Source organism: Brassica oleracea, chromosome C5 (assembly GCF_000695525.1).
Source record: "Brassica oleracea var. oleracea cultivar TO1000 chromosome C5, BOL, whole genome shotgun sequence".
Lineage (NCBI taxonomy): Eukaryota > Viridiplantae > Streptophyta > Magnoliopsida > Brassicales > Brassicaceae > Brassica > Brassica oleracea.
The window spans coordinates 18234515-18261893 of record NC_027752.1 but is presented as its reverse complement, the minus strand read 5'-3'; the positions used below and the strand labels follow the sequence as shown (position 1 = coordinate 18261893).

Here is a 27379-nt window from a genome sequence, read left to right as displayed (position 1 = left end):
CATTCTTCTTGTTCTGTTTTGTTTTTTCAGTGCTTCCTTTTATTTGGTCTCTCTCTCTCTCTTGATGTATTTCTTTCCACAACTCTCCTCATCTTCTCTGTCTTGGCGTGTGCAGCTTCTTCTGCTCTCATCTTGTCTTGTTCCTTTGTTATTGCTTTCTCTTCAGCCAATTTAAGCTTGTCATATGAAATCTCTCGGTTTGCTTTTTCGTATCTGTCCCAATTAAGTTCTACTTCGTCACTTCCTCCTTCCCTTGCAACTTCTGTAATGTTCTCTGACCACAACGAAGTGAGCTTCTCCCTTAATGACTTGGATCTTGACCTTACAGCCCAAACTTTTTCATTAAAGCTCTCATCTTCTCCTCGGTTTCGTCACTGCAAGAGACAAACTCAGAATTTTTAACTGTGGTGTATCTACACTTATATGTTAATAATATATGTAAAAAATGAATTGTGAGCCGGCATGCACACTAAGACGCACCATACATTCCTGCATAGAAATGTGCTTAGACGTTGTGAGTATTCACTATTCAGGTTTGGTTTTGGAAGACCAATGCATTTAAACATTGTAGAGGTTGCACATATGATTACTGACTTGTAGGTGCTCGCCGTCGGTGTCTTTCTTGTAAGCTTAAGAGACTGTCATTTGTAAATTACGGAGGTATTATCCGGCCATTCCCTGCAATATTCATTCATAGAATGAGTTGATAGAGAAGATATTTATGTGAAACATATTGGGAGTTTGGGAATCTTTCTGATATCCAGGTTTATAAAAGTGATAACCACGAAAGAAGCTAAAAATAAACAGAATTACCTCAATAGCAGCATGAGATATGTAAAGGAGCCTGATGAAACCGAAACCAGTTCATGGTATCAGGATCCTTACATTATCTGAAATGAAGAACTGAGAGAATATTAGTCATATGCATATAGAGATGTCAAATGGGCGGGCTATAAATGGGTGGCCCGTGTCCAAATCGATATGGTCCAAAATGGACAGACCCAGATTAAACCATAATTAAAATTTGTCCAGATGGGTGAACCCAATTATATTCATGGACAATATTGGGCTTAACCACTTGGACAATGGGCGGCCCAATAAACTTAAATGTCTAGGGTTTGAAAAATTGGGAGAAAACACAAATCACCTTTTTTTTTCTTCCCGTCTCACTCTTGTGTTTTTTCTTCGTGTTTGATTCTTCCTCTTCGAATCATCGTCTTCGATTTTTCCTCTTCGAGTCCTCGTCTTCGATTCTTCCTCTTCGTGTTCGATTCTTCTTCCTCGTCTTCGTTCTTCTTCAATTTTTTTTCGATTCTTCACCAACTTCTGATTTCATCATCTCTTAAGATTTGATTTTTCGTGATTTGTGTTATGGGTTTTCACTATTAGCTACTGATTCGTATCATCTACTAATATTGTGTTATGGTTTATGTGTTAAATAGATCGGTGATTTGTGTTCATAACGAAGTTGGTGGCGAGTCTGGCGACTGTTTCTGTTTCCGCAAGTCAGACGAAATTACGAATTTTTTAAACTTATCTTGAATTTTTTATAACTTTGAAACATGAAGTTTAAAACTTAAAGTTTAAGTATGTGACATCTTTATGCATACAACCATTCTTTTCCCTACAACAAAGGACATATTAATTAAAAGATTCTACTTCAGGATTAGAAAGAAAACTTGCAGAGAAGAAACAAATTTATACTCAAGAGCTCCAAGCAGTTACCTTTGATTGATAATGAATCATGCCATTGTTTATCACCATGTATCCTGGCCTTAGCTTTGTCCCACTCTCCATTAATGATCTCTTCTCTCTATCCTCTTCACCACCATCAATGGCTTTCTCTTCCTCCTCCTTTCTTCTGTCGCAGCTTTCCTCCTATTGTGCCGATATCGTTTCCGACGATTGTCTTTCATCCAGGCTTCCTCTCATAGGCGATAGCTCATAGCGAGAGGAGTTTGTTATTGTGTTCTGCAAAAGATTTAAGAGTTAATATGATTGTGATGAATAAAATGATGAAATCTTCAGAAGCAAGACTCACCTATTTATATATGTAGATGCACCGTCTGAAAGCAAGGTACGTTTTTGATTTCCCATTGCAATAGGAGGAAGAAATCATGTATGTTGATCGTAGTGACAATCAAACGACGCAATCGAAACCCATCGAGTTGATTCGTCATGTAGACTGCAGCTTTCGAACGGCGGACAACAAAGAATGGGATGAAGACACGCGGGTTGAGAGGGTTAGGTCACTTGTTATCAGCCTGGGTTTCATGAGAAAACACAAAGCCTCGTCATGCATCGCCGTCGCAGAAATGAAGAGACGATCCGTGAAGCTTTGATCGAGTAATTAAGGTTAAGAGAGAGAATGTTATCGTTTTGGGCAGAGAACAACTTACCCAGAGCCCAACACGCAAAACACGAAGAAAGCCCATCACAGTTGCGTTTAATGAAACGCCGTGTTTCGAAAGCACATGCCACGTGTCGCCGCGAGATCGATCGAGTTATCTAGGTGTCCGCCTACGTGGCAGGAGGGAGTAAACCCTTCTTTATTTGTCTTTTTGTTCATTTTCAGCTCACAAACTGACAAAAGTGAGGAAATGAGTAGATAGAAAGAGAAGGGATTTAAAATTGAAAGGGACGTCTGAGACCGGAGACCAAAGCTTCGAGCATCTCACATGGCGTCTCCCTGTTGTCCTCCGTTGATGAAGAAGCTCATGATCTTCTTTTTATCTACTCTACTTCTCACTACTATTGTAAACTCGGAAACGCAGTGTCGGCGATTCAAGTCCATCATCAGTTTCGGTGATTCCATTGCCGACACCGGAAACTTGCTCGGCCTCTCTGATCCTAACCATCTCCCACACGTGGCGTTTCCTCCGTACGGAGAGACCTTCTTTCAGCATCCCACGGGCCGTTTCTCAAACGGCCGCCTCATCATCGATTTCATTGGTACGTCTCAACTCTCTTTTTTTTTGTCTTTACAGTATGAGTGTGAGTGTACATCTTCCGAAAAACTCGGAGCCTTTCTATATTATCTGGACAGAGCAAGCATAACCGAACCATGAACTTGTAATCGTTTCTGGTTTTCACCCTTATTGAAATACACAACAAATTACCAAGTGTGATTAGGGCTGGGCAAAAACCCCGGATCCGAAGAACCGAACCCAACCCGATCCGAAAAAGTAGTATCGAACCCGAACCGAAATTGATTAAATATCCGAACGGGTTCAAAATTTTGGTATCTAAAGAACCGAACCCGACCCGACCCGAACCGAAATATCCCGGGTACTCGAATGTAACCGAAATAGATTTATATACCTAAATATATTACTTATTTTTAGATTTAATATATATTAAAAACATCCAAAATATATAAGATACTTTTAAGTTGTCTAAAATACTAGAAAATATACATAAATTACTAATGATTATTTTCTGCTCTTTTCTTGTTTTTATTTTCTGATGTAACGGTTCCCCTATTTAAGTGTTTCTGTATGCATCACTGTTATGTATAACTTCTTCATTTGCATGCTCTTACTTGAATCGTAAATTTATGTATAAAAACCTGAAAACATCAACTAGTTTAATTTCACCAAAAAAACATCAACTAGTTTAACACATTGGTTTCCTAACTTATAGTTCTCTTTTCCACAGTTCGGTTTACAGCTGAATTCTTGGGTTTTCCGCTTGTGCCTCCTTTTTATGGGTCTCAAAACGCACACTTTGAAAAGGGAGTTAATTTCGCGGTAGGGGGAGCAACGGCACTGGAACGTTCCTTTCTCGAAGAGAGAGGGATTCATTTTTCTTACACCAACGTCAGTTTAGGAGTTCAGCTTAAGAGCTTCAAGGATGCTTTGCCTAAGCTATGTGGCTCCCCATCAGGTGTGTATCTGGTTTGTGCTTAGAGATCCTACTCGTTTATGTTAACCTCCAAGACGCAACCATTCCAGCTAACTTGTAATAATAGTTTACTTTGTTAAATCTTTATTTTAGACTGCAGAGAAATGATCAAAAATGCTTTGATTCTCATGGGAGAAATTGGAGGAAATGACTATAATTACGTTTTCTTTGTGGGCAAAACCATTGAAGAGGTCAGAGAGTTTGTTCCACTGGTGATCAGTACTATTTCTTCTGCAATCACGGTAACTCTGATGACCTCATCAAATTCTTGTTCTGCCTCTCTATGGAACACCAAAAGCACTGTATTTTTGTTTTGTTTTTGTGACTGGACATCTAAAGCATAAATTTAACAGGAGTTAATTGGTATGGGGGGAAGAACATTTCTTGTGCCGGGAGAGTTTCCCATAGGATGCTCAGTAACCTACTTGACATTATACCAAACATCAAACAAGGAAGAATACGATCCTTCAGGTTGTTTGAAATGGTTGAACAAGTTTGCAAAATACCACAGTGACCAGCTTCAGGCAGAACTCAACAAGCTCCGGGAGCTGTACCCTCATGTCAACATCATATACGCAGACTACTACAATGCTCTCTTACGCCTTTTTCAGGAACCAGGAAATTTTGGTTAGTTTTCTTGATCCTCCCTATACACTTACATGACCCTGTTCATTGATTAGATTTGCTAACTGAATTAATTATCCTATCAGGGTTCATAGATAGACCTTTGCACGCTTGCTGCGGTTTTGGAGGACCGTATAACTTCACATTTGGTAGGAAATGTGGCTTTAAAGGAGTGGAATCTTGTAGTGATCCTTCAAAGTATATTTGTTGGGATGGTGTCCATATGACTGAGGCTACGTACAGATTGATGGCTGAGGGTATACTTAAGGGACCCTATGCTATTCCACCTTTCGATTGGTCTTGCCTCAGCTCAAAAATCAAGAACAATGGATCATCTGATACAAAGTATTCTTTAATGTACCACTGATATAACTTGGTCTGAAAATTTGAGAGAGAGAAGAATGTATACTGATAAAAACATGTATGTTCTTTAGCGCTTATCTTGGATCATGTTTTGTACTATTATAAAATTTCTATTGTGTTACAGTAATGCGCGTATAAACCTGAATATGTGATACACTGAATTATTGAGTGAGACCAACGACAGCCTTACGTACACAACAATACAACCCAAAGGCAACAAACCAGCTTCCAAAAACATGCCACTTTCATTAACAACCTGCAGCCCAAATAGCTGACATAAGATTGTAGTAAATCAAGTCTTGTAACGCTTTGAGCGATGAAAATAACCCCTTTGTTAGAATCCTCATGCTCCACCATAAATTTCCAATCTACAATTTTTTCTAACACTTCCATAATTTACGAAACATGAAACTGGTCAGAAGGCTAAGCAGCCGGTCTCAAAACCGCATGCTTTTTAACCGCCAGCGCGAAGTAACCAGTTTGGCATCATCCAGGGACCATATATCCGACAAAACCCTCCTGATATTCAAAAGCACAACACACATCTGTATCTTAGAAGTCAAGCCGCACCTACTAAAGATTTATTTTACTCTACTCCATCCCTATGTTAGACTTAACCAACAACTACTACCAATACCATATGACCTCTCTTCCATCACCACTGAATCCTTACCGATCACTTGAGCCACTTCTTCATAAACTTTGCTCATGGTCTCCACAGCCGTGAATCGTTTGGCTTCAAATATAAAGGCATTCCTGTTTTTTATAGGAAACCAGACCCGGATGTTTAGGGACCAAGACCAATGTTCCAATGGGAAGTGCCCAGGTCCGGCCCTACTCATCACCATAAGCCAGAAAGAAAACCCCCATCTCATTTCACCTGAACATTTTCCACTAGGAATTCCCTTATGAATGCATTTTCGAGCTAAGTTATATAATAATCAAATACCACCAAATGATACGATTATTACAAAACCATACAACAGAAAATTACAAACACAAGCTGAGTTTTTTTTTTTTTTTTGAGAAGCCATATTTTACAAATTTATATTACCAACACGTTTGCCAAAACACATTGCAAAGAGATGTGCTTATCGAGTACTTCTGATAACTGATCTTGGCTTGTTCCGACTAAACTTTACCATGAACCACTCATATTTGTATCGTGGAACAAAGATAAGCGCAGTCACCATCCACAGAAGACACCAGGTCCGAAGGCGATTGCTGCTGCGATCCAGTTCACCACTTTTTCTTCTCCTTTCAACAACTCTTTTGATTCTTGTGATATAGGAACCGGGACACGATTTTCTCCACAGATTTCCTCAAGACCAGTTAGTTTGGGGTTGTCCACGAACGAAGAACAAGGCTGACTTTGAAACTGCGTGCTTCGTGGTACCGGACCTTCGAGATGGTTGTGGGAGAAGTTGATGGCTGACAAAAAAGATAGTCTGCCAAGTTCTCTAGGAATCTGTCCGGACAGCTGATTGCGTGATAGGTCCAATGCTTCGAGATTTTTCAAATTCGCCAATGACGAGGGTACGTTGCTTGCGAATGCGTTACCTGACAAGTTGAGAAATTTTAGTAAACTTGAGATTGAACAGAAACTCAGCTCTCATGAAGAAGATGATACACGACAGGATTTGGATAATAGTGAATTGTTTCTGTTAATTGTAAAGTATCGAGATACAAGTGTTTATATACAAACCATAAACTATCCGGTACAAGCCGGTTCTAACTAAACCACTATCTAACTGTGTAAACCACTTCATCATACTTAATAGAAGGCGTAGCCCCTTCAACAATCCGATAGACGACTCAGGGATGTTTCCAGAGAAACTGTTTTCAGAAAAGTCAATGGATATGAAGTCGATTCGGATCTGCTTGAATATCGTACCCACTCCTTTATTCACAATATACATGGAGTGAAAGACGCCAATATCATTTATTGAGTCTTTCATGTAGGCGTCCTCATATTCTGCGTCGTCCGGTTTCTTCATTTCACGCCAGCGCTGGTGAAACAAAAATCCGGCAAGGTTCCACTTAAGTCGTTAAGTGAGAGCCGAGAGGTCAATGACTCTTAAACTTTGAAACCTAATGGAGCTAGGAAGCATCGTTGGAACTCGTTTTTTACAAAAATGGTTTTGGACCATTTTCGGTAAGTTTTTGGGCGACGTTCGTGGGAATAACCGGATCTTTGAAAAACACTATGAACATAAAATGCAAACCAAATTAAAAAGAATGTTATTTATGTTTGATTAGATCAAATAAATAATATATTTCTTATTGTTAAAGTCATTAAAAAATCAAATCAAAGGGAATCAAATACCATAATGACAATGTTGATTTTTGACTTAAAGAACTCCATTGTTCTCAACGTTTGGTTTTAAAAACCATAACGTAATGTCATTTCATTTCCTATAAATAAGGCTTGTTAGCCATAAGGAAAGAGACGAACACATTGATACGAGCAACAACACAATTATCCTATGTTGAATAGTGATGTTTTATCTTTATTTTTATTTTTTGAATCTGAGAGTACATCAAAGAAATATGTTCGATAGATTTTGTTTTTCGGTGATGGTAAACAGAAACAATGCTGCATTTGTATTCTGGGAATCTGAGCGCTATGAAACCGTCACACTACGGGGCGTTTAAAGATTTAAGGAAAGAGATTAACCATCTCGGCTCTGCAATTCTTCTTTATTCTTATATTTCGGTATTGTAATTGTAATTTATGTTTTTATTATTCTTTACAAATATCAGTTGTCCAATGGTAGTGAAATAAGGTTCCTACACTCTTAAATCTTTAAATATTGTTTATGCTTTTGCACTAACAATACTGATATTTGTTAAAAGTATTTATTTTTAAGAACATGTTAAATATGCCGGAATCGGATCTCTAAGATTATTCAAAATAATCTTTCTCCAATTTTTAATTCTATAAATTTTCATTTGTATTATTATACTAACGATAACTGATGATTTTGTGAAGTATTTTGTTATGAAAACAGGATTTGGAGAATTCTTTATAATGGAAGTCTTCATTATTCTTCTGATTGAATTGGAGAAAATAAAGAAAATTTGTTGGCGTATTAGTTTCATTTATGCAATTGACTATCCATTGAACATTGCTTGCCTCTTTGATTTTTGCCTGATTTTTTAATTTGCAGGGAATTAAGAATTTTTTTTTCCCGCTGCAGTTTATTATTAATCTTTGCGTTTAGCTTTCCTCATTAGTTTGCATGGATTATGTGTTAAAATATTAATTCTTTCGAGTTGAAGAACTTAATTGGATTTAAATCATTGACGGTATAATTTAGCCAGTATTGTTATCATTCAATTATTTTCCCAACCTTTTAGCAATTTAGTGGTCGATTGATTCTTTTTGCAATATATTAATTGCTTGAACGGTTTAGAATTTAGAAATTCCGTTTCGTATCTTGAATTTTATTATTACATGGTCAAACTGCGTAAATGCTTGATTTGGTTAAAGACAATTTATTTGTTTTAATTATCAAAGAATGAGAATGACTAACGTTTTGATTTCTTGTTTCAGATTATTTGGAACAACTTAATTTAATTATTAAGCACATGTGTGCCCAATGAGAAGAGAAAAAGAAATTCAAGTTTTAAATATGGTGATACCATGGTTATAAAAAAACATTTTGATCTTTGAGAGATCAAATTGTATGGATAGAAATGGATTTTGTGAGTCGATGCCCCAAATTAAGTTTGGGAGAGGTCTGCCATATATAAATCATTTGCCATAGAAAATAAAATATTTATTGATACTGATCAAAATATTTATATTTCGTCAATGCTTAAATGCAATCTGTAAAAATATTGACTATGCAAAAACAATGAGAATTTTCAGACCAATATGACTGAAACTGACATGTGTATTGTAGTTTATAAAGTCAATATGGTTGAAAATAATCATTTTATAGTTTTGATGGCAAAAATAATATCTTGCAATGATATGTATATTTGCTAAAAAGCAAAATATGTGTTTGGAAATATCCAAAACATACAAGTTGGATTTATAAATTAACTTGAGAGCACTATGAAAATAATTGTATGTAAAATGTAAATTTCTAAGAATGAAATACATTTTTCGAAATTGCTCTCTATTCATTTAAATCTAAAGGAGTTGTAGATCAATCTTTCTAAATTCTTTCTAAATTCTTAAGAGATGATGAATGCAAATATGCATATTTTTGAGTTATCTCAAGAAATGTGGGGGAAGCTTTGCTTACTGTATAAAGTTGTTGGCATGAGACCAAATGAACTTAGTGATAGTTATCACAATATGATTTTTTCAATAAAAAACTAGTGCCATACACTGAGTTTTGTGTATAATGGTTAATTGTATCTTTGAAAAAGATGACAAAAATCATTAGACAATTGATCTCGATTAATCTCAAGAGATTATGTTCATTGTGATGACAACCTAGGATCATTTTATTAAAGGTGTGTCATGAGATCAAATTGTTATATCATCTAAAGGAATGGGTAGCCTGTGAATTAAGATGAGGTTTGGCGGTAACTCTACCTAACTGACTGGAGATCCCAAGAAATAGGTTCAACGAGACAACTAAGTCAAACTAAATCTGCCCAAAGCACTGTAAGACTTCGGTCTATACCCAGTTCCTATGATGATTAAACAGTACTACATGTAAGGAATATAGGGTAAGCATTAGTTTTTAATGATTTGTGTCCATTGTTTTGAGATATGAATGGAGTAGTACATGATACTCCTCTAAACAAAACTAATGGCAAATCACCTTGTGAGTGTGAAATGAGGCTGTTTCTAGGAGAATGAAGGAAATACTATATTCTCCAAATTCACTCATGATTAACCAGGACTGTTCACGGCCAAAATGAACACAATAGAGAACCTAGTTCTGTGAGAGAATGAAATTGTGTTATAGCTATTGTCTAGGTTTACACCAAAGCCCGGGAGGTTCAAGACATCATGGCCACCTCCTGGCCGAGTAAATCCGATAGCTATTAACAATGACTGGTTCAAGGCTGAAAAATTGCTACCAACTCATCATGTAGTGGATTTTTCGTTTGTACTCTCAAAAGTCTTTAGGTCGAGGCTTGTCTAGGAAGTCAAGTATGTCGAGTCGTTTAGTGTCTAGAGTCATTTCTATTCATGTGGGACATTGTTGGAACTCGTTTTTGACAAAAATGGTTTTGGACCATTTTCGGTAAGTTTTTGGGCGAAGACGTTCGTCGGAATAACCGAATGTTGGAAAAACACTATGAAGTAGTGTAACCTCATGTCAAAACCGAAGTTGTTGTAAATGATAAATGGAAGTCTAAATTTAGTGACTTACAAAGCTTGTAAAGCTTTAAAATTTTAAGTTTAAAAATTAGCAAATGTCACTCATTGGATATTTGGGTTTGGATTTGAATTTGTTAGATGGATATTGTGTCCACTACGTATTCATATAAATTTTATTGATGACTATCTTTATGTTTGTAAAACATAAAATGCAAACCCAAATTAAAAAGAATATTATTTATGTTTGATTTGAACAAATAAATAATATATTTCTTATTGTTAAGTCATTAAAAAATCAAGTCAAAGGGAATCAAATACCATAATGACAACATTGATTTTTGACTTAAAGGACTCTATTGTTCTCAACGTTTGGTTTTAAAAACCATAACGTAATGTCATTTCATTTCCTATAAATAAGGCTTGTTAGCCATAAGGAAAGAGACGAACACATTGATACGAGCAACAACACAATTATCCTATGTTGAATAGTGATGCTTTATTTTTACAGAAATAAGTTCGATATATTCTATTTTTCGATGATGGTAAACAGAAACAATGCTGCAGTTGTATCCTAGAAATCTAAGCGCTATGAAACCGTCACATTACGGGACGTTTAAATATTTAAGGAAAGCTCGACTCTGTAATTCTTCTTTATTCTTATATTTCGGTATTGTAATTGTAATTTATGTTCTTATTATTATTTACAAATATCAGTTGTCCTATGGTAGTGAAATAAGGTTCCTACAAGCATGATGGAGGTGATATAACGAAGGAGGAGGACGTTCAGTGACGGTAAAGAACCTAGCCAAGATGGAAACTCGTCCTTGAATCTATTGATTTGCAAGTTGAGAAACCTCGGACCGGTGCAGTTAAACAACGATTTTGGAAGTTTCCCCTCCAGCTTGTTGTTGGAAATGCCAATTGCTTTTAAGTTGGTTGCGCCGGGCGAATACGTCCGGGTGAATTCAAGTTAACATATTGTTACCTAACTGTAGCTCCGTAAGGGAAACGGTGGAGTTTCTGAAACATGAAGGGATTGAGCCGCTAAAGCTATTGTTGGACAAATCTAAGATGTACAAGGATGTAATCTTGTATAATATCTCATGGGGAAACGGTCCTTGGAATGAGTTGGAGCTAAGACCCAGTGCAGTGATTTGCGTTTCACCAGGAGGAGCTGACTCTGGTGATTTTTCAAAGCTGTTGAAAGAGTTGTAAGAAAGCCTTCGTTCAATCTCCATAACCAGTTTGGTACTTGTCCTTCCAACTTATTAATTGCCGGAAAGATCAAGATGGTAGAGGCTTTCTAACTTTGCTAGAGATCTGGGGATTGAACCATTGAACATATTGAAAAAAAAAAAAAAAAAACATATTGAAACTAAGATCTATCTCTCCTAGATTTTTAAGTTCAGATAGAGAATCAGGGATTGGACCATCAAATTTGTTATAAGCAAATGCTTAGATACTTGAGACTAGATGGGGATGTCTTCCTAAACTTTATAGGTCCTGTGAATTGGTTTCTCTCTAAATTAACGTATATTAACGAAGGGATGACGTAGGAAAAATCCCCCGAAAAGAGTTTGCACCCACACCAAAATACTTTAAATTTTTGGAAACCACTCATGTTAAGTGGTAACATGGATTCGAAGTAATTGTCGTGGATGTAAAATAGGTATAACTTTGTTAAATTGGCAAACGAACTTGGAATATTCGAACTTAACTTGTTTTGGCTAAGGTCGAGGTATCTTAATTGGGCTAGGTTCCCTCTTGAAGCTGGAACTTGACCTACTAGATTATTATTGAGAAGATTTAGCTTAGTGAGACGAGAAAGGCTTCCTAATGAAGAAGGAATCTCTGCATAGAGAGAGAGCAATTTTTAAGGGTTAGGTTACGGAGATGTTGGAGTTTGAAAAGACTACTGTTTGGTTTCAAAGAGTTGTGAAGAGGAACATAACTAAGGTTTAGTGATTTCACCTTGCCAGTTTTGACATTGCACATGACACCCTCCCAAGAACAGCAATCACTACTCTTGTTCCATGAACTTAAAGGTACACATCATAAGGATTTGGGTTGGATTTATTTACTGGAAACTCGTTTTTGAACTCAATAAGAGCATCCCTTTGGTCATGGCGGCAGTAGTGTAGCGTAGGAGAAGCAAGAGTGTGTAGAAAGAGGGAAGCTAAAAAGGTGAAATAAAAGGTTTTAGTACCAGAAATGCAATCAGACTTGCTTGAAAGCATCATTATCCCTTTTTGAATTTGTGTGGCAAATGATTCCGGCTTCTGAGATCACCCCATTAGTGAACCCCATGAAAGGGGTTCACATAGTATTTTTTTATTATATTTATTTTCTGTTTGATTTTTGTTTTAAAAAAAAAAAAAAAAAAAATTAATCGGACCAATCGCGGGCCGCCACGTGCCGTAGGGCCCGCGCTATACGGATGAACCCAGTTCACTTGGAAGAGGTGGAGAGAGACAAGTTCATCACTATTCATTATTTTAATTTTTTTTTTTTTTTTTGGAATCTGTGTGAACCCCCATAAGTTTACTAATGGGGGGTGCTCTGAGGCTCTTTTAAAAAGAGGAAAACTCTCGACTTGACCAAGTCTTGCGTCATTAATGATTTGGGTAACTTTTCTACATACCAACCAAAATTTAGTGATAAGATAAGAAAGAGTCTTCCATACATTTTTTTTTAAGACTGTGAGAGGGATACAGTTATTAAAAACTTTGGGTCTTTGTGAGGCTTGTTTCAACTGAACTTTCATCATAAATTTGAAAGTTCGTCTACTGACAGAAAAGAGAGGTTACCAAGTTCAGTGTGATGAGGAATATAGCTCTTGACTTGATATTGTGTGATTATTCCAGTTGGATAATCGGGTTTAAACTTGGCGGTCTCCTTTCTCGGAAAGATAGACATTAGAAGAAAGAAAGTTAGAGCAGATTCATAAGAGTTTCTTTAACTGTATATTTTCACATAATTTTTTTTGTTGGAAAAATTTATCAGGAATTAAAATAAGTGTTGGAGAAAATTTTCAAAAATGTTAGAAATTCTTATACTATAAATTTTCAAACCCTCTCTCTTATTTTCTGTAATTTTCTTTATTTTTTATTGGTGAGAAATTCTCTAGTAGCAAATCCGAGAAATAATTTTGAGTGTCAGATGTTTGTCCAAAATTGTAAGTCAAACTGATCCATACAACCGAATCAAAATTCTTTGATATAGCTCCAGAATTTTTCTACGGAACCCATTGGTTTTTACCAAAACCAAATTCGATTTGAAAATATTTAATTTTTTGTTTTGCATAGAGTAGACTTTATCGAAAATCTAAAAAAAAATTCATAAAACCGATCCATTTAGACCACGAAACCATTGATTTATTAGATTCTGATTGATAGTGCCTTACTATTGCATTATTGATGAACCAAGACAATCTCAACACAGTGGTGAACCGCGATGTGCCCAAATCTCAGGAGTAAACAGGAACACCTCCGATGGAGGTTCTATCCATTGGAGTTCTAAACTTGCCATATATGTATATGTATATATTGTATATGTGTATATAGTTGTGGGGTCTGTTATTTTGGGAAGAACCCCACAACTACATACACATATACAATATATACATATATGCAAGTTTAGAACTTCAATGGGTAGAATCCCCATTGGAGGTGCTCTAACTAGTTTTCCAGAACAAGTCCAAAGAGTAATGAACACTCTCTCACACCTTTTATACTAGGTTCATATACTAACTGAAGCAACAACTCGTAACAGAATCCAACAGGCTCTAACCGACTTCAACTGTCAAAACCACGTAATTGATCCCCGTCCAGCTCAGTATTGGCACTTATCACTACTCCCCCCTTTAAGAGAAGTGAAAAAAAATCTTTTGTACCACACTCGTGAACCCGCAGCTGTATCCGCATGAAGTTGTGAAGAGACAAATTGCTGCAAACTGTCAGCGATGGAGAAATCAACATTGGCGCTGACCCTGCGTTTCCATCTATGCCATATAGAAAAGGAAGCATGCAGGAAATCATCACCAGTGGCCAACTTCATAAGTTGTACTCTGCTTCTTCCAGACCATGCATGTATAGTCTAACATGTCCTTTTCATGTTTCCTTAACAATGCAAAGCTGGCCTGCCAAGTTGTGAATACGTGTTGGAGTAGCAAAGTCGTGTTGCCTTATAGCACTCAGAAGTAGACACTCTAAATATAATTTGATTTTAAATGGAGTTTTAGATGATTTCAATAAGTTGCAGAGATTTAGGTGATTTTTGTTAAATCATTCTAGAATATAACCTAAAACCATGGGATTTGAGTTTTAATTTTTTTAACTAAAAAACTCCACCCAAACAGTCTAAAATCAACTGAAAACTTTATGGGGATGTATTCAACTAAGAGTTTTAGATGATTTGTATGAAAATGACAAATTCACTGTTATTCAAACATAAATTTTAAAAACTCATTTAAAATCCACTGTTATTGAACTTAACATTTTGTAGAGTACTCTAAAATCCACTGTTATTGAAAATATTTTAAGTTGTGGAGTTTTAAAGTTTTCAGCTGATTTTAGAGTGTTTGAGTGGAGTTTCTTAGTTAAAAAAATTAAAACTCAAATCTCATAGTTTTGGGTTATATTCTAGAGTGATTTAACAAAAATCACCTAAATCTCTGCAACTTATTGAAATCATCTAAAACTCCATTAAAAATCAAATCACTTCAAATGTTATATTGAATACATTCCACAACTTAAAATATTTTCAATAAGTGGATTTTAGAGTACTCTACGAAATGTTAAGTTCAATAACACTGGATTTTAAATGAGTTTTTAAAATTCACGTTTGAATAACAGTAGATTTGTCATTTTAATACAAACACCTAAAACTTTCAATTGAATACACCCCTAAGTTGTTCCTCTGTATTGGGGCCAAACAAGGTCCATAGAATGTAGATACTCTCACCGCCCACACGGATGGGACAGGTTTACTTACGCTCTTGGATACGACGAAAAAGGCTCTTGTCCTAGCTACAAACTCTTGAGGTTTATAGATAAGTACTACAATGCACCCATAGACCAGTTTTCATGGTATGAGATTTACGATTTCGAGCCTAGTTCATGGAAGACTCTTGATGTTACTCCACACTGGCGTATATATTTGGTCAGCGTGGCGCGTCTCTCAAAGGTAACACTTACTGGCCAGCTTCACAAAGAAACACAAACGATGTGCTTGACGATCACATAATCTGTTTCGATTATACAAGTGACAGTTTCGGTCCTCTTCTGCGTCTCCCGTTTGACGCTGGTGAGGATGACTATGTGACTTTATCATGTGTTAGAGAAGAGAAGCTTGCGGTTTTACTTACTCACAACGAAGCAGGTCCACTGGAGTTTGATATATGTATTAGTACTAAGATTGAGGCCGACAAGATGTTGTGGAGCAAGTTCTTGATAGTGGAAACGAAAACGGGATTTTTGGCTCTGGTTAAATGTGATAGTTTCTTCATTGACGAGGAGAAGAAAGTCGCAATGGGTTACTACTATACATTTAACATTGTTGGAGAGGTTGGATACTTGAAAAAGCTGGAGCTCGTAGAACGTGCAAGCACAGGCGTAGACTACTGTAGGGCAAACGTGTGCTCTTATGTTCCAACTCTCGTGCAAATCAAGCAACCTGCTGCAGGAGGAGGTAAAAGGAAACGGCAAAGCTACTTAGAAAAGCAACGATATGATCAAAATATGTCGAGACTTGCCGCTATTGAAAAGCGTAGCAGTGTGTGATACTCTGCAAACGAGATGATTAGTCTTTCATTTACTCTTAGCTCTTCTAATGCAGTGTGTATTTATTAATATGTCTAGATATTCTCACCGTCCTGGTGGATATTACGGGTTCAGTTACGCTCTTGTGGTTGCTATAAATTCTTCTTTCTTTTTTTCTTTTAACAGAAATATTTTGTATTTGGGGATAATTGAACCAAGCAGCTATTACTAGCAAAGATGTGATCAAAAGGAGATGATTAGTCTCAATACCGTCAGCTCGGCGTGCCAGAACTTCAAACCGATCATAAGTTTGGGCTTTTTTATTGCCTACAGCCTCTCTAATCCTAAGGACCTTACCAAAAATATTATTTTGTAAAACGAAAAGGTGTTAAAATGCTATTAGCAAGTGAATAAAGAAAAGTATCAGAGCAAGTTTAAGACATGATGAAGCTTATCAAATGATTTTATTGATTTTACATAGTGTACTATACAAAAGAAGTGATTAACAAGAAGTCAAGTATGGTAGGAGTAGGACTGTACGCTCGTATATACATACCACAGAAAATAAAACATGTTTACAATCACATTTGTAATCTAACAATTTAATACAATTACTCATTTTAACTACGTTTGGTGGAGATTTGAAAAAAAATGAAAAGAAAAAAAGAAATCCATTTCTGAAAGGAGTTGTTGGGATGAGTGGTGCTGTTTTTCTGAAAAAGAAAAAAAAAATATTTTTAGAAATATTTATTAGAGTTAGTTTCTGAATTGAGTGAGACAGAGACAGGAAGACAGGGGATTTTGTCCTCAAACTTAAAATCCCCAAAAATGGCCATTGCTGAAGACAGTGCTTTTCTTTTCTACTCTTCTTCCATGGCGTCTTTAGCCTCTCATCTCTCCAAGAAACTCAAAAACTTCTTTCTAATTACTTTGCTAACCACAGCCGCAGTAACTTCAGAACAACAGTGTCGGAATTTCAAGTCTATCATAATCTTCGGCGATTCCATCACCGACACCGGAAACTTGCTCCACCTCTCCGACCCTAACAACCTTCCTCAGTCTGCGTTTCCTCCGTACGGAGAAACCTTCTTCCACGTCCCCACAGGTCGTTTCTCCAATGGCCGTCTCATTATCGACTTCATAGGTAAGACATATTCTTTCTTAAGAACTCTCTAAGAGCATTTCCAATAATATTTTCTTAAGAACTCTCTAAGAGCATTTCCAATAATATTTTATTCTTTCACTAAAGTATAATTTAAAGTAAAAAATGCTTTCATTCTTTCTTTTTGTCCTAATGCGGAAGTCACTATTAGACAATGTGAATAATTGGACATTGTCTAATAGTCTATTTGTGACTGCACTTGAAACAATGCATAGCAAATCTCCAACAACTTGGAGCTTCTTCTCTGTTATGTCCTAATGCGGAAGTCACTTTATTGCTTATGTTTGGAAGCAAATGAAAGTTGTCATTATGCTTTTGTAAGATATTTTTCTAAAATGGTCTAGTATTTTGCTCTCTCTCTATTTTTTTTTTTTGTTCTCTTGAGCTGTAAGTTAAACAAAAAGAAAACTAAAGTGATTCTCTTTTTTTTTGTCTTTCTTGGGATCTTTTTACAGCTGAATTTTTAAGGCTTCCTTATGTGCCTCCTTACTTTGGATCTCCAAATGGGAGCTTCCAGAAAGGAATTAATTTCGTTGTAGCGGGTGCAACCGCGTTGGAACAGAGCTTTCTTGAGAGCAGAGGAATCCATTATGCTTACACCAATGTTAGTTTAGGAGTTCAGCTTAAGAGCTTCAAGCAGAGTTTGCCAAATATATGTGGTTCACCTTCAGGTTAATGAAGATCAACTCTCTTCTTTTTTTTTTTTTTGTGAATTATAACAAGTAGAAAAGTTCAATGAAACAAGCATACTTTTTAGCCAAAAATAAAATAAAACAAACATAGTTGTAATGGCTTCTTATAGATTGTAGAGAGATGATTGGAGATGCTTTGATTATCGTTGGAGAGATCGGAGGGAATGATTATAACTACGGACTCTTGGTTGGAAAAAGCATCGAGGAGATCAAAGAACTGGTTCCGCTAGTGATCAGTACTATATCTTCTGTGATTACGGTAAACATTCTCTCTTGGAAAGTCCAGTTTTTGATGTTCTGCATGGTTTGAGTTATGAGACTGGATCTTGAACGCGATGCAGGAGTTGGTTCACATGGGAGGCAGAACGATCATGGTGCCTACGGACCTCCCAATCGGATGCTGGACATCGTTTTTAACGCAGTATCAAACATCAAACCAAGAAGAATACAATCCCTTAACAGGATGCTTGAACTGGCTAAACGAGTTTGTAGAACATCACAACAAAGAGCTTCAAGAAGAACTCAACAGACTCCAGAAACTCTACCCTCATGTTACAATCCTATACGCTGATTACTACAACGCCTTGTTACATATTTTCCAGGAACCGGCCAGATTCGGTTTATTTCTACATACCCATTTTTCTTCGGTTAACTAATAAACTAACTAAGTTTTTTAATAAACCCATCATTGTGTGTGGATCATCAGGGTTCATGAATCGACCTTTGTCAGCTTGCTGTGGAACAGGAGGTCCATACAACTTCAACAATGGTAGTCAGTGTGGAACTAAAGGAGTTGATTGTTGTACTGATCCTTCTAAGTATGTGCATTGGGACGGTTTTCATTTGACCGAGTCTGCGTATAGATGGGTCGCCATGGGATTACTTGAGGGTCCCTACACGCTTCCTGCTTTCGACTGGTCATGCCCGGGCTTTGATATTAAGAACAGAACATCATCAGGCAGACAGTATTCTTTTACCACTAGGTGATGGATGATACAAGTTTGTTCACAAAGCCTTTGTGAGAGAATTAAGTTGGTGAGGAATAAGAGTTTTTTTTTTCCCTCCTAATGTGTTTGTCTCTACTTAAGTTGAAAAACTAGAGTGTAAGGGAGGAAGGGAATGGAAGGGAGCTTACAATATTGGTTTAGAACTAGAGTGTAAGTAGTTCTTTGGTAGAAACCATGATTAAGGACTAGTAAAATTTTGATAATGTCTAGATGTAAAAAGACTTTTTTGATGAATAAAATTTAACATTCATTCAAAAAAAAAAAAAAAGTTGAAAAAATGAACTGTTTGCACTTGGGGAACAAACTGATAAAAGGTTTCAAACTGAAACGTTTTTTTAAAATAAATAGTATCAGCAACTTGACCGAGCCGAATTGAAGTGAAATTTCTCAATCCAGAAACAAACCGGTTTTGAATTCTAAACCAAACCAAAAACAAGAAACTCAATTTCTTGGCCGAGCGACATTTGCGAGTTCTGAGTGGTACCTCTCATTGTCTTCCCAAATTCAAAACTCAAATTGGTGTTCTCTCCAATTTAGAAAACGTTAAAACCAACAGAAACCAAAACAAATATTTTTAGAACCAAACAAGAAAAAAACACATTGAGTAGCATCATCCCATGTTCTTGGAACAGCCAAATAACATTTTCATTCTTGAATATAACTTGTCTCCCTACAACAAAAGAGGTTTAAATAGTTGGACAAAAGAAGATGGGAGCATATAGAGCAGAAGACGATTACGACTACCTCTTCAAGGTGGTCTTAACGGGAGACTCCGGCGTCGGTAAATCTAACCTGTTATCTCGTTTCACCAGAAACGACTTCAGCCACGACTCACGCGCAACCATCGGTGTAGAATTCGCCACACGTAGCATCAAATGCGATGACAAAATCGTCAAGGCTCAAATCTGGGACACGGCCGGCCAAGAAAGGTAAGAAAAAACATTCAAGAACGTGTTTTAAACCAATCTTTACGTTCGTTTTCATTGCTATATATATATATATATATAGGTACCGAGCCATCACGAGCGCTTACTACCGAGGAGCCGTCGGTGCGTTACTAGTTTACGACGTGACACGTCACGTAACGTTCGAGAATGTTGAGAGGTGGCTAAAGGAGCTAAGGGACCACACAGACGCAAACATTGTGATAATGCTCGTTGGCAACAAAGCTGATCTTCGTCATCTTAGAGCTATCTCAACGGAAGACGCAAAGGCCTTTGCGGAGAGAGAGAACACTTTTTTCATGGAGACATCTGCACTTGAAGCTCTGAACGTTGAGAATGCTTTCACCGAAGTTTTGACACAGATTTACAGAGTCGTTAGCAAGAAGGCTCTTGAAGCTGGAGATGATCCAACCACGGCTTTGCCTAAAGGACAGACGATTAATGTCGGAGGCAGAGATGATATCTCAGCTGTTAAAAAACCTGGTTGCTGCTCTGCTTAGTAACACACACACTTGTCTCTGTCTTTCTTGTATTTTCATTTTAACTAATTATCATGCAAATTTGTACACATTCTTGTAATTATCAGAGAAACAAAGTTCATACTCAGTGAGGACGTGATAGACTAGGCCCAGGGCCGCCGGATTCGGCTGATTCGGATCTTCGAATTTTCAGTACTTTGCTCATAAGTTCTGTTCGGGTTTTACTAATTATTGGTTTGGATTCGGTTCGGATCGATTATAACCAATATCTAAAATTACCTAAAAATATTTTTCAAAACCTGAAAAATTGACAAACAAATACTAAAAATATATAAATTATTCAGAAACCTAAGTAAACTAATTAAAAATAGTCAAAATAACAAATAAAACAAACTACAAAAATCTTTAAAATACTCTAAAACATCTAAACTATCTGATTCGGTTCTGGTACCGTACCAAGCTCTTAAGTTTTGTTTAGATATTTTTGTAAAACGGTTCATATCGAATTTTGATTTGATTTTTTTTTTTTTTTTTGTTCGGATTAAGGCATTCGGTTTGTGGGTAAATACGCCCAGGCATATGATAGACTAAGAGCAAGAACGGTGTTATCATTCAAGTTTCGGACTGTATAAGAACACAATAAAACGATAACCAAAACGGTTACATAACTCGTCATCTGCATTCGAAAATGCATCAAAATACATATAAACCGGAATGTCACCTTCCATAGACTGAATCTTTAAAAAAAAAAAAGCAGTCTCCTTCTCAACTTTTACTTGTGGTTAGAAGAAACAAGCTCTCTCAAACTCCATGACAGTCTTCTTCTGCATCCCCTTTCTTGTTATATATACACATAGTAATCTCCATGGATATAGAGATGATTATAGTCATAAGATAAAAAGAAAAGAAAAATCCATAACCTGCCCTACAAGATGTAGAAGCTTCTTCTTCTGCTGCCTGGTTTAAATAGTAAGCAACAGTGTTTTGTTTGTTTCGTTTCTCAGGGAAGATAATAGTCGGTTAGATTTCCGACAAGATAGTTAAACTCTTCACCTACTCCATACTCATTCCCCTGCTCTACTACTGTGTTCTGAACATTCCCTGTGGTAGTGGCTGCCACTTTTGTGTTCACTTTTGGCCTTCCTTTGATGCAGCGTTTGTTGTTGACATTCTCTTGAGGGAACTCAGCAGTGAGTCTTCCCATCTGTTTCTGCAGATCAGCAACCGAGTCAGTTGATAATTTTCCCTTTGAGTTCTTCTTCCCATCAACAACGAGCTTGAGCTCGAGCCTGTACAAGGCACAAGCGTCGCACTTGTTGATCTCGTACTCGTAAAGATGCCATTCGAAATGGTGCAGAGGCTGTGGATCCATGTAGTAAGACCTCTTCAGCCCTCCGAACTCGCTCATGATCTGTTTGCGCGACTCGTGCCAGCCGCGACCGTTGTAATCCGGTAAGGATCTTTGCTTTCTGTTCCCGCTCTCAAAGGCTCTCCTCGGCTTGTCGAAGAACAGCCACTCCCTTAGTGTCTCACTCTCTAGAACCGTGAGATCAAAGAGCTCTACAGTCGCACCAAAAAATCAAGGTTTGAGGCTAATCAGATCAAGTACGTAAACTTCATGAAATCAAAGAGACCAAAGCTTACCAGGAGCATTCCAAGGAGATTTAGCAGTTGCAGCTCCTTCACACTCGGGGATACCGACATCTTTCCCTCCAGCTTTGGCGCTTAGAGCTGCAAAAAGCAGACCGTCTTTCAAGCCAATGCCACCAGGACGCACGACGGGATTCATCCCTGGTGGGCCTTCGTTGAAAGCAAGCGCAGCGTGGAAGCTGCTGCAGTAATCCTGGAACCAGTCGAACCCTTGAGCAGGCCTAGGGCAATCCCAAAGAGCACATTTTGGACCCAAGAAGGCAGATGGTGGAGGGCAGATCGTTGGGATGAAAGCAGAGATGTGTAAAGGTCCATAAGTGGGACAATCGTTGAAACCACCGTTGAAGTTTGGCTCAAACTCTTGTTGCAGATCGTACTGATTGTAATCCAAATGAGCGGTTCCGTCGAAGTTGTTGCCAACTACTAAGCAAGGGTCTTTGCCATGATCATCAGCCAATGAAAATCCATGTTCTGATTTCTCCTGGACCAAATTGTATCCCTGTCAAAATTCAGCATTAGACACACAATAATAGACTCCACAGACAGCTAAAGTGAGTAACTGACCCTTTGGAAGACAGCAGCTTTTCCAGCTTCGAGATTCTGATCAGTAGGCTCAGGCTTGGGTGGAGCTAACTTGCTGGTTGCATCATCTTCCTCATCACAGAGCTGCAGCAGCCGGCAAATGTCTGTTGAGAAAGATCCCAGAGTACCACCCTGTTCCTAACCAAAACAAAACCCACACAACTAACAATGACCAAAGCATGCAAGTTACAAACAAGCAAACAAGATGTAACTTTGGAATATATATAAAAATGAATATCAAGACAAGTAGATTGCATACTTGTTGCAAGGATGAAGCTGGAGAAGGCTCGTTGAGCTCAGACTTCCACTCACGGAGCATCTGATTGACTTGCTCCTCAAGAAGCGTGACATCAACACCCCTGCTCTCTTTCCTCGCAAACTGGAGATCCAAAAGCATCCCTTGCAAATCATCAACGCGGTTCTTGGCTTTATCCTTGAACAGCTTGTGCGAAGCAGATCTGCAAGTTATCTTAGATCTCTTCCCCGTCATAAGAAACAAACACCTCCTCACACAGATTCTGCAAAACACACACACACAAAAACAAATAACATACTTCACATCAAAAAGAGAAGAATCTAGCAAACATAATCACTCTGTTACACTGACAAGATGAACCATCAAAAGCCCTTTACTTGAAACAGAGTAAAGATCGTCTCTTTTGATCAAACCCTCGATGGGAAACATCTTAAAAACAAGGAATCAATCATGCATAGAGTTAAAAGTAACAACAGATCAAGCTAATCCACAAGAACAACTCAATCATGTTGAAGCAAAAGGCGAGAGCTTTTTCGAGCTGATGAACCCAGGAAATGAACTTACTGTAGGAGAAAGATCTCAATTCGCAATCGGAGAAGATAACCCACAAAGGAATCGGAGAAGAAACGTTGCTTGGTTCTCTTCTTCCCCACTTTTCTTTTTCCTTTTATGAGCAAAAGAGACGACCACCATGTATTGTGTACACTTGGAGAACAGTACCCTTTATTCTTCCATTAAATGTTTTTTTTTTATCATTTTATGGGTATAAAGTTTATTTGATTCTTAACCATCATTTTTGGAATAGCTGTCAAAAAAAAAACATCATTTTTGGAATATAAAATTTAAAAGTGTGTAGTTTATGTACTTCTAGTTACGTATCATTATAACTTCTCATTTTCTCTATTTTACTTTTTCTATTCTATATGTTTTACTTCTGAAGCAACTAATTCTTTTCATTTTTTGAAAATCTAAGAAAGTTAATAAAGAAAATTTTGTAATTATCCCAAAGTAATTTATGATACACATATGTTGTAATCAAAACTAACTGGTATACATGTCTAAATCTCTAACTGGTAACCATAAAAAAATAAAAGGAATAGGAAAAAAGAAATAAAAAGAAAAAAAATAAAAAGAAAATCTATTTCTTTTCTATTTTATCAAGGAATAATTGTAGTCTTTTATTCCTTAAATTTAAGGAATGTTAAGGAATTATAAGTAACAAATATTCCTTGTAAATGGTGAAAATTATAAGGAATGTTAAGAAATTAGCTATTCACACCCATTCCCTTGGTCACCATTTGGAACCTTGGTATATAACGAATATGATAAATAACTTAAATGTTGGTAATTCCTAATTTTTCAAAAACTTATTTTTGACATGTAAAAGATTGGATGCATAAATTCAGAATTTTAACGGTTATTAAAAAAAAAAGCAAGAATGTCAGCATTAAATGAATTGTTAAACATCATGTCTTGTGAAAATAGCTTACATAAGAGAAAGAAATAAGAGAAATCAAAGGGATCTTGGTAAAGAATCATAAAATCACAAATTCGACAAGCGTCGTGAATACTTAATTTTTTTATTTTTGTTCTCTTTATTTTTGGGGTAAGTGATAACAAAATTAGATGTAAAAGCGAAAAGAGGTGTAACGAATGGAGATAGTGGCAAGGAAGGAATAAGTAGCTTTGTTTCCACTATATATGTTCTCTTCCATATTCCTATTTTGTGATGCTCATTTCATTTCGTCACATTATTTGCTTTCGATTTAATCAATGGTAATATTCTATCTTCTTTATTCTTTATGTATTTGCTTGTTATTCTCTTTTCCCTGTACACATTGATTTTCGTCTTAACTTTAATACGTTTATATTTTAGTCACAACCAAATTGTTTTCGTTCGGTAGCCACATTTCCAATATTTTTCTTTAAAGTTTTTATAGAAATGAAAAATGTTTTGCTCCTTACATCATAGCTCCTCGGTTTCGAATGGATCGGTCCACCACTTCACTTTAACTTAGACCCGTACCAAACTAATGCACTGGACGGTTGTTGTTTAATTTCTCTTAGCTTCTATTTTGTTTAATTGTTCACCATAATAAGATATCTATAACACATGCCTAAAACGTCCACTTCAGATATAAAAGAAAGAAAAGTGGTTCCACTAGCTCATGCTTAATCATGGGGTCCTGATTTTCTTTTCAAAACGAAACTTAACTTTCTGTTTTGCAAACCATGTTTATTGAATTATCACACACTAGCTAATAAATATCCATCCATGAACAAATATTATTTACTATAGATTTAAAGCTAAACATTTGCTTCTAGCATATTTAAACATCACATATGTCATTAGCGTTAACAAAAGAGTAATGCATGTAAAATATGAATCCATTGATGTTTAGGTTTTGGTAATGTTCTTTGGTATTACGTTAGCATTTTTTCGTGTTTGATTATGTTTGAAGGTTTCCATGATGTTTTTGTTAGTGTAGATGAGGCGACGAAAAATAAGTGCAGAAAGTAAAACACACAAAATTTGTTAACGGGGTTCGTTTTCTACATTTCCGGGACCTCGTCCGGATTTCATTGACTTAGAAAAAGGAGCAACCTACAATTGCTATATGGTACAACACACACACTAGTGTCTACCACTCTTTTGTAAGTAAATAATCTACAAAGATTAGGAATAAAGCACGCATGCATAAATCCCATCCGGTTCACCGGAGCTCACTATCTTCTACAGCTGCAATCTTCACAGACCACTTAAATGAAACCACCTTTGCTAACTTCCCCTTGAGTCTAGGCTTCAATCTTCCATATCTCAGAAGTACGTCAGTACCTAACGCACACCAGTGACACTATAAGCACGTCATCTCCAACGCACCATACATTCACCATGAGCTACACACAATGGCTAACTCCACCATACAAAGCGCCAACTCCAATGCCACCAAACTAAGTCCACATCGGACTCCATCAGACAATGCTTCAGAATGTCCTTTGACACCAAGTAGTAACACACCAAGAAAACCTCTCTCTCTCTCTCTTCTCTGAGGTCCGAATTTTACATAAGACATGCCCCTCCTTAAATAGCATACCAGATCTTGCTCTTCACGTCTTCAACTTGCTCTCCAAGTCGTCCAAATACACTTAAGACAACTTTCCATTTTCTCTAATGGAAAACTTCATCTTCAAGTAACTCCCTTTTGCTTTATGAAAAACATTCATATGTTTTGAATGTTTTCAAACATATATATTCTTTCATTTTCCAAGCTTAGCAAGCCCACGTACTCACAAAACCCGAACTCCCATTCAGCTCCACCTTCATGACACACGCCTGTACTATCTCCTGTAGTACTTCGAGAGCTGATACAGATCATCTCAGCAGACTGCATCTTCAATTTCTCCCGTTTTGACTATGCATGTGCACTCATCATAACTAGCTTGAAAACCACGTCTTCAGTCTCCCCCTATGAGTCACATCATGGTCAAAAACCAACTCGAAGATCACCACCTTCCAAACTTATGAAGAAATCCCATCACGCCATCTTCAACAAACTTGTTCTACTTCCTGAATCAGTTTTCGTCCTCATCATCCACGATCTCACTAGTAACTTAGATAACCCTCTCTGATACAAATTGTTAGTGCAAATGAGGCGACGAAAAACAAGTGAAGAAAGTAAAACACACAAAAATTGTTAACGGGGTTTGTTTCCTACATCCCTGGGACCTCGTCCAGATTTCATTGACTTAGAACAAGGAGCAACCTACAATTTCTATATAGTACATCACACACACTAGTATCTACCACTCTTTTCTAAGTAAATAATCTACACAGATAAGTAATAAAGCACACATGCATAAATCCCATCCAGCTCACCAGAGCTTACTGTCTTCTATAGCTGCAATCTTCATAGACCACTTCAATGAAACCGCCTTTGCTAAACTCCCCCTGAGTCTAGGCTTCAATCTTCCACATCTCGGAAGTACTTCACCAAATACGTCAGCACCTAACGCACACCACTGACACCATAAGCACGTCATCTCCAACGCACCATACACTCACCATGAGCAGCTACATACGAATATACGATGGCTAACTCCACCATACAAAGCGCCAACTCCAACGCCACCAAACTAAGTCCACATCGGACTCCATCAGACAATGCTTCAGAATGTCCTTCGACACCAATCAGTAACACACCAAGGAAATCTCTCTCTCTCTTCTCTGAGGTCTGGCTTTTACATAAGGCACGTCCCTCCTTAAATAGCAGACCAGATCTTGCTCTACACGTCTTCAATTTGTTCTCCAAGATTTCCAAATACACTTAAGGCAACTTTCCATTTTCTCTAATGGAAAACTTCATCTTCAAGTAACTCTCTTTTGCTTTATCGAAAACGTCCATATTTCAAACATATATATTCTTTCTTTTTCCAAGCTAAGCAAACAATATATTCTTTATTTTTCCAAGCTTAGCAAGTCCACACACTCACAAAACTTGAACTCCCATTCAGCTCTACTTTCGTGATACATACATGTACTATCTCCTGTAGTTCTTCGAAAACTGATATAGATCATCTCAGCAGACTGCATCTTCAGTTTTAAGGATATGCTTTCTTATCTATATTCAAAAGTTTCGTTGATTCATTGTGTAAGGATAACCCCCCCCC

The 27379-nt window shown here is 37.0% G+C and overlaps 5 protein-coding genes, 1 long non-coding RNA gene and 1 pseudogene across 9 annotated transcripts; 4 read left to right on the top strand and 3 right to left on the bottom strand.

Moving 5' to 3' along the window:
* Positions 1 to 499: 499 nt before the first annotated feature.
* LOC106343865 lies at positions 500 to 2371 on the bottom strand. The gene is made up of 4 exons (XR_001270048.1): positions 2042 to 2371; positions 1726 to 1971; positions 814 to 890; positions 500 to 678 (listed from the first exon to the last, which is right to left on the bottom strand). It is a non-coding gene; the product is annotated as an uncharacterized LOC106343865 (long non-coding RNA).
* A 233-nt stretch (positions 2372 to 2604) lies between these two features.
* LOC106343864 (GDSL esterase/lipase At1g28580-like) lies at positions 2605 to 5005 on the top strand. The gene is made up of 5 exons (XM_013783196.1): positions 2605 to 2952; positions 3658 to 3885; positions 3997 to 4145; positions 4257 to 4530; positions 4614 to 5005. Exons 1-5 carry the CDS (start codon positions 2679 to 2681, stop codon positions 4892 to 4894), a joined length of 1206 nt encoding a protein of 401 aa, XP_013638650.1. The 5' UTR covers positions 2605 to 2678; the 3' UTR covers positions 4895 to 5005.
* Positions 5006 to 5344: 339 nt separating this feature from the next.
* On the bottom strand, positions 5345 to 6887 carry LOC106344683 (receptor-like protein 12). Its single transcript, XM_013784005.1, has 4 exons — positions 6596 to 6887; positions 6081 to 6450; positions 5528 to 5646; positions 5345 to 5409 (listed from the first exon to the last, which is right to left on the bottom strand). The coding sequence occupies exons 1-4, from the start codon at positions 6885 to 6887 to the stop codon at positions 5345 to 5347; spliced, it is 846 nt and encodes a 281-aa protein (XP_013639459.1).
* Positions 6888 to 11251: 4364 nt separating this feature from the next.
* LOC106344682 lies at positions 11252 to 15960 on the top strand (annotated as a pseudogene).
* Positions 15961 to 16731: 771 nt separating this feature from the next.
* LOC106292724 (GDSL esterase/lipase At1g28580-like) lies at positions 16732 to 19008 on the top strand. The gene is made up of 5 exons (XM_013728370.1): positions 16732 to 17083; positions 17557 to 17772; positions 17904 to 18052; positions 18135 to 18411; positions 18500 to 19008. The coding sequence occupies exons 1-5, from the start codon at positions 16768 to 16770 to the stop codon at positions 18778 to 18780; spliced, it is 1239 nt and encodes a 412-aa protein (XP_013583824.1). The 5' UTR covers positions 16732 to 16767; the 3' UTR covers positions 18781 to 19008.
* Positions 19009 to 19396: 388 nt separating this feature from the next.
* On the top strand, positions 19397 to 20305 carry LOC106293622 (ras-related protein RABA1i). The gene is made up of 2 exons (XM_013729294.1): positions 19397 to 19729; positions 19809 to 20305. The coding sequence occupies exons 1-2, from the start codon at positions 19509 to 19511 to the stop codon at positions 20242 to 20244; spliced, it is 657 nt and encodes a 218-aa protein (XP_013584748.1). The 5' UTR covers positions 19397 to 19508; the 3' UTR covers positions 20245 to 20305.
* Positions 20306 to 20815: 510 nt separating this feature from the next.
* LOC106295621 (transcription factor VOZ1) lies at positions 20816 to 23439 on the bottom strand. Of its 4 annotated transcripts, none has more exons than XM_013731574.1 (5): positions 23276 to 23438; positions 22715 to 22973; positions 22438 to 22593; positions 21868 to 22354; positions 20816 to 21783 (listed from the first exon to the last, which is right to left on the bottom strand). In XM_013731574.1, the coding sequence occupies exons 2-5, from the start codon at positions 22943 to 22945 to the stop codon at positions 21224 to 21226; spliced, it is 1434 nt and encodes a 477-aa protein (XP_013587028.1). In that variant the 5' UTR covers positions 22946 to 22973; positions 23276 to 23438; the 3' UTR covers positions 20816 to 21223. The 4 variants fall into 4 exon arrangements, with proteins under 4 accessions (XP_013587028.1, XP_013587027.1, XP_013587025.1 ...); XM_013731573.1 differs by having other exon boundaries at positions 21868 to 22372; positions 22438 to 22587; XM_013731571.1 differs by having other exon boundaries at positions 20832 to 21783; positions 21868 to 22372; positions 23276 to 23439.
* Between the last annotated feature and the right edge of the window lie 3940 nt (positions 23440 to 27379).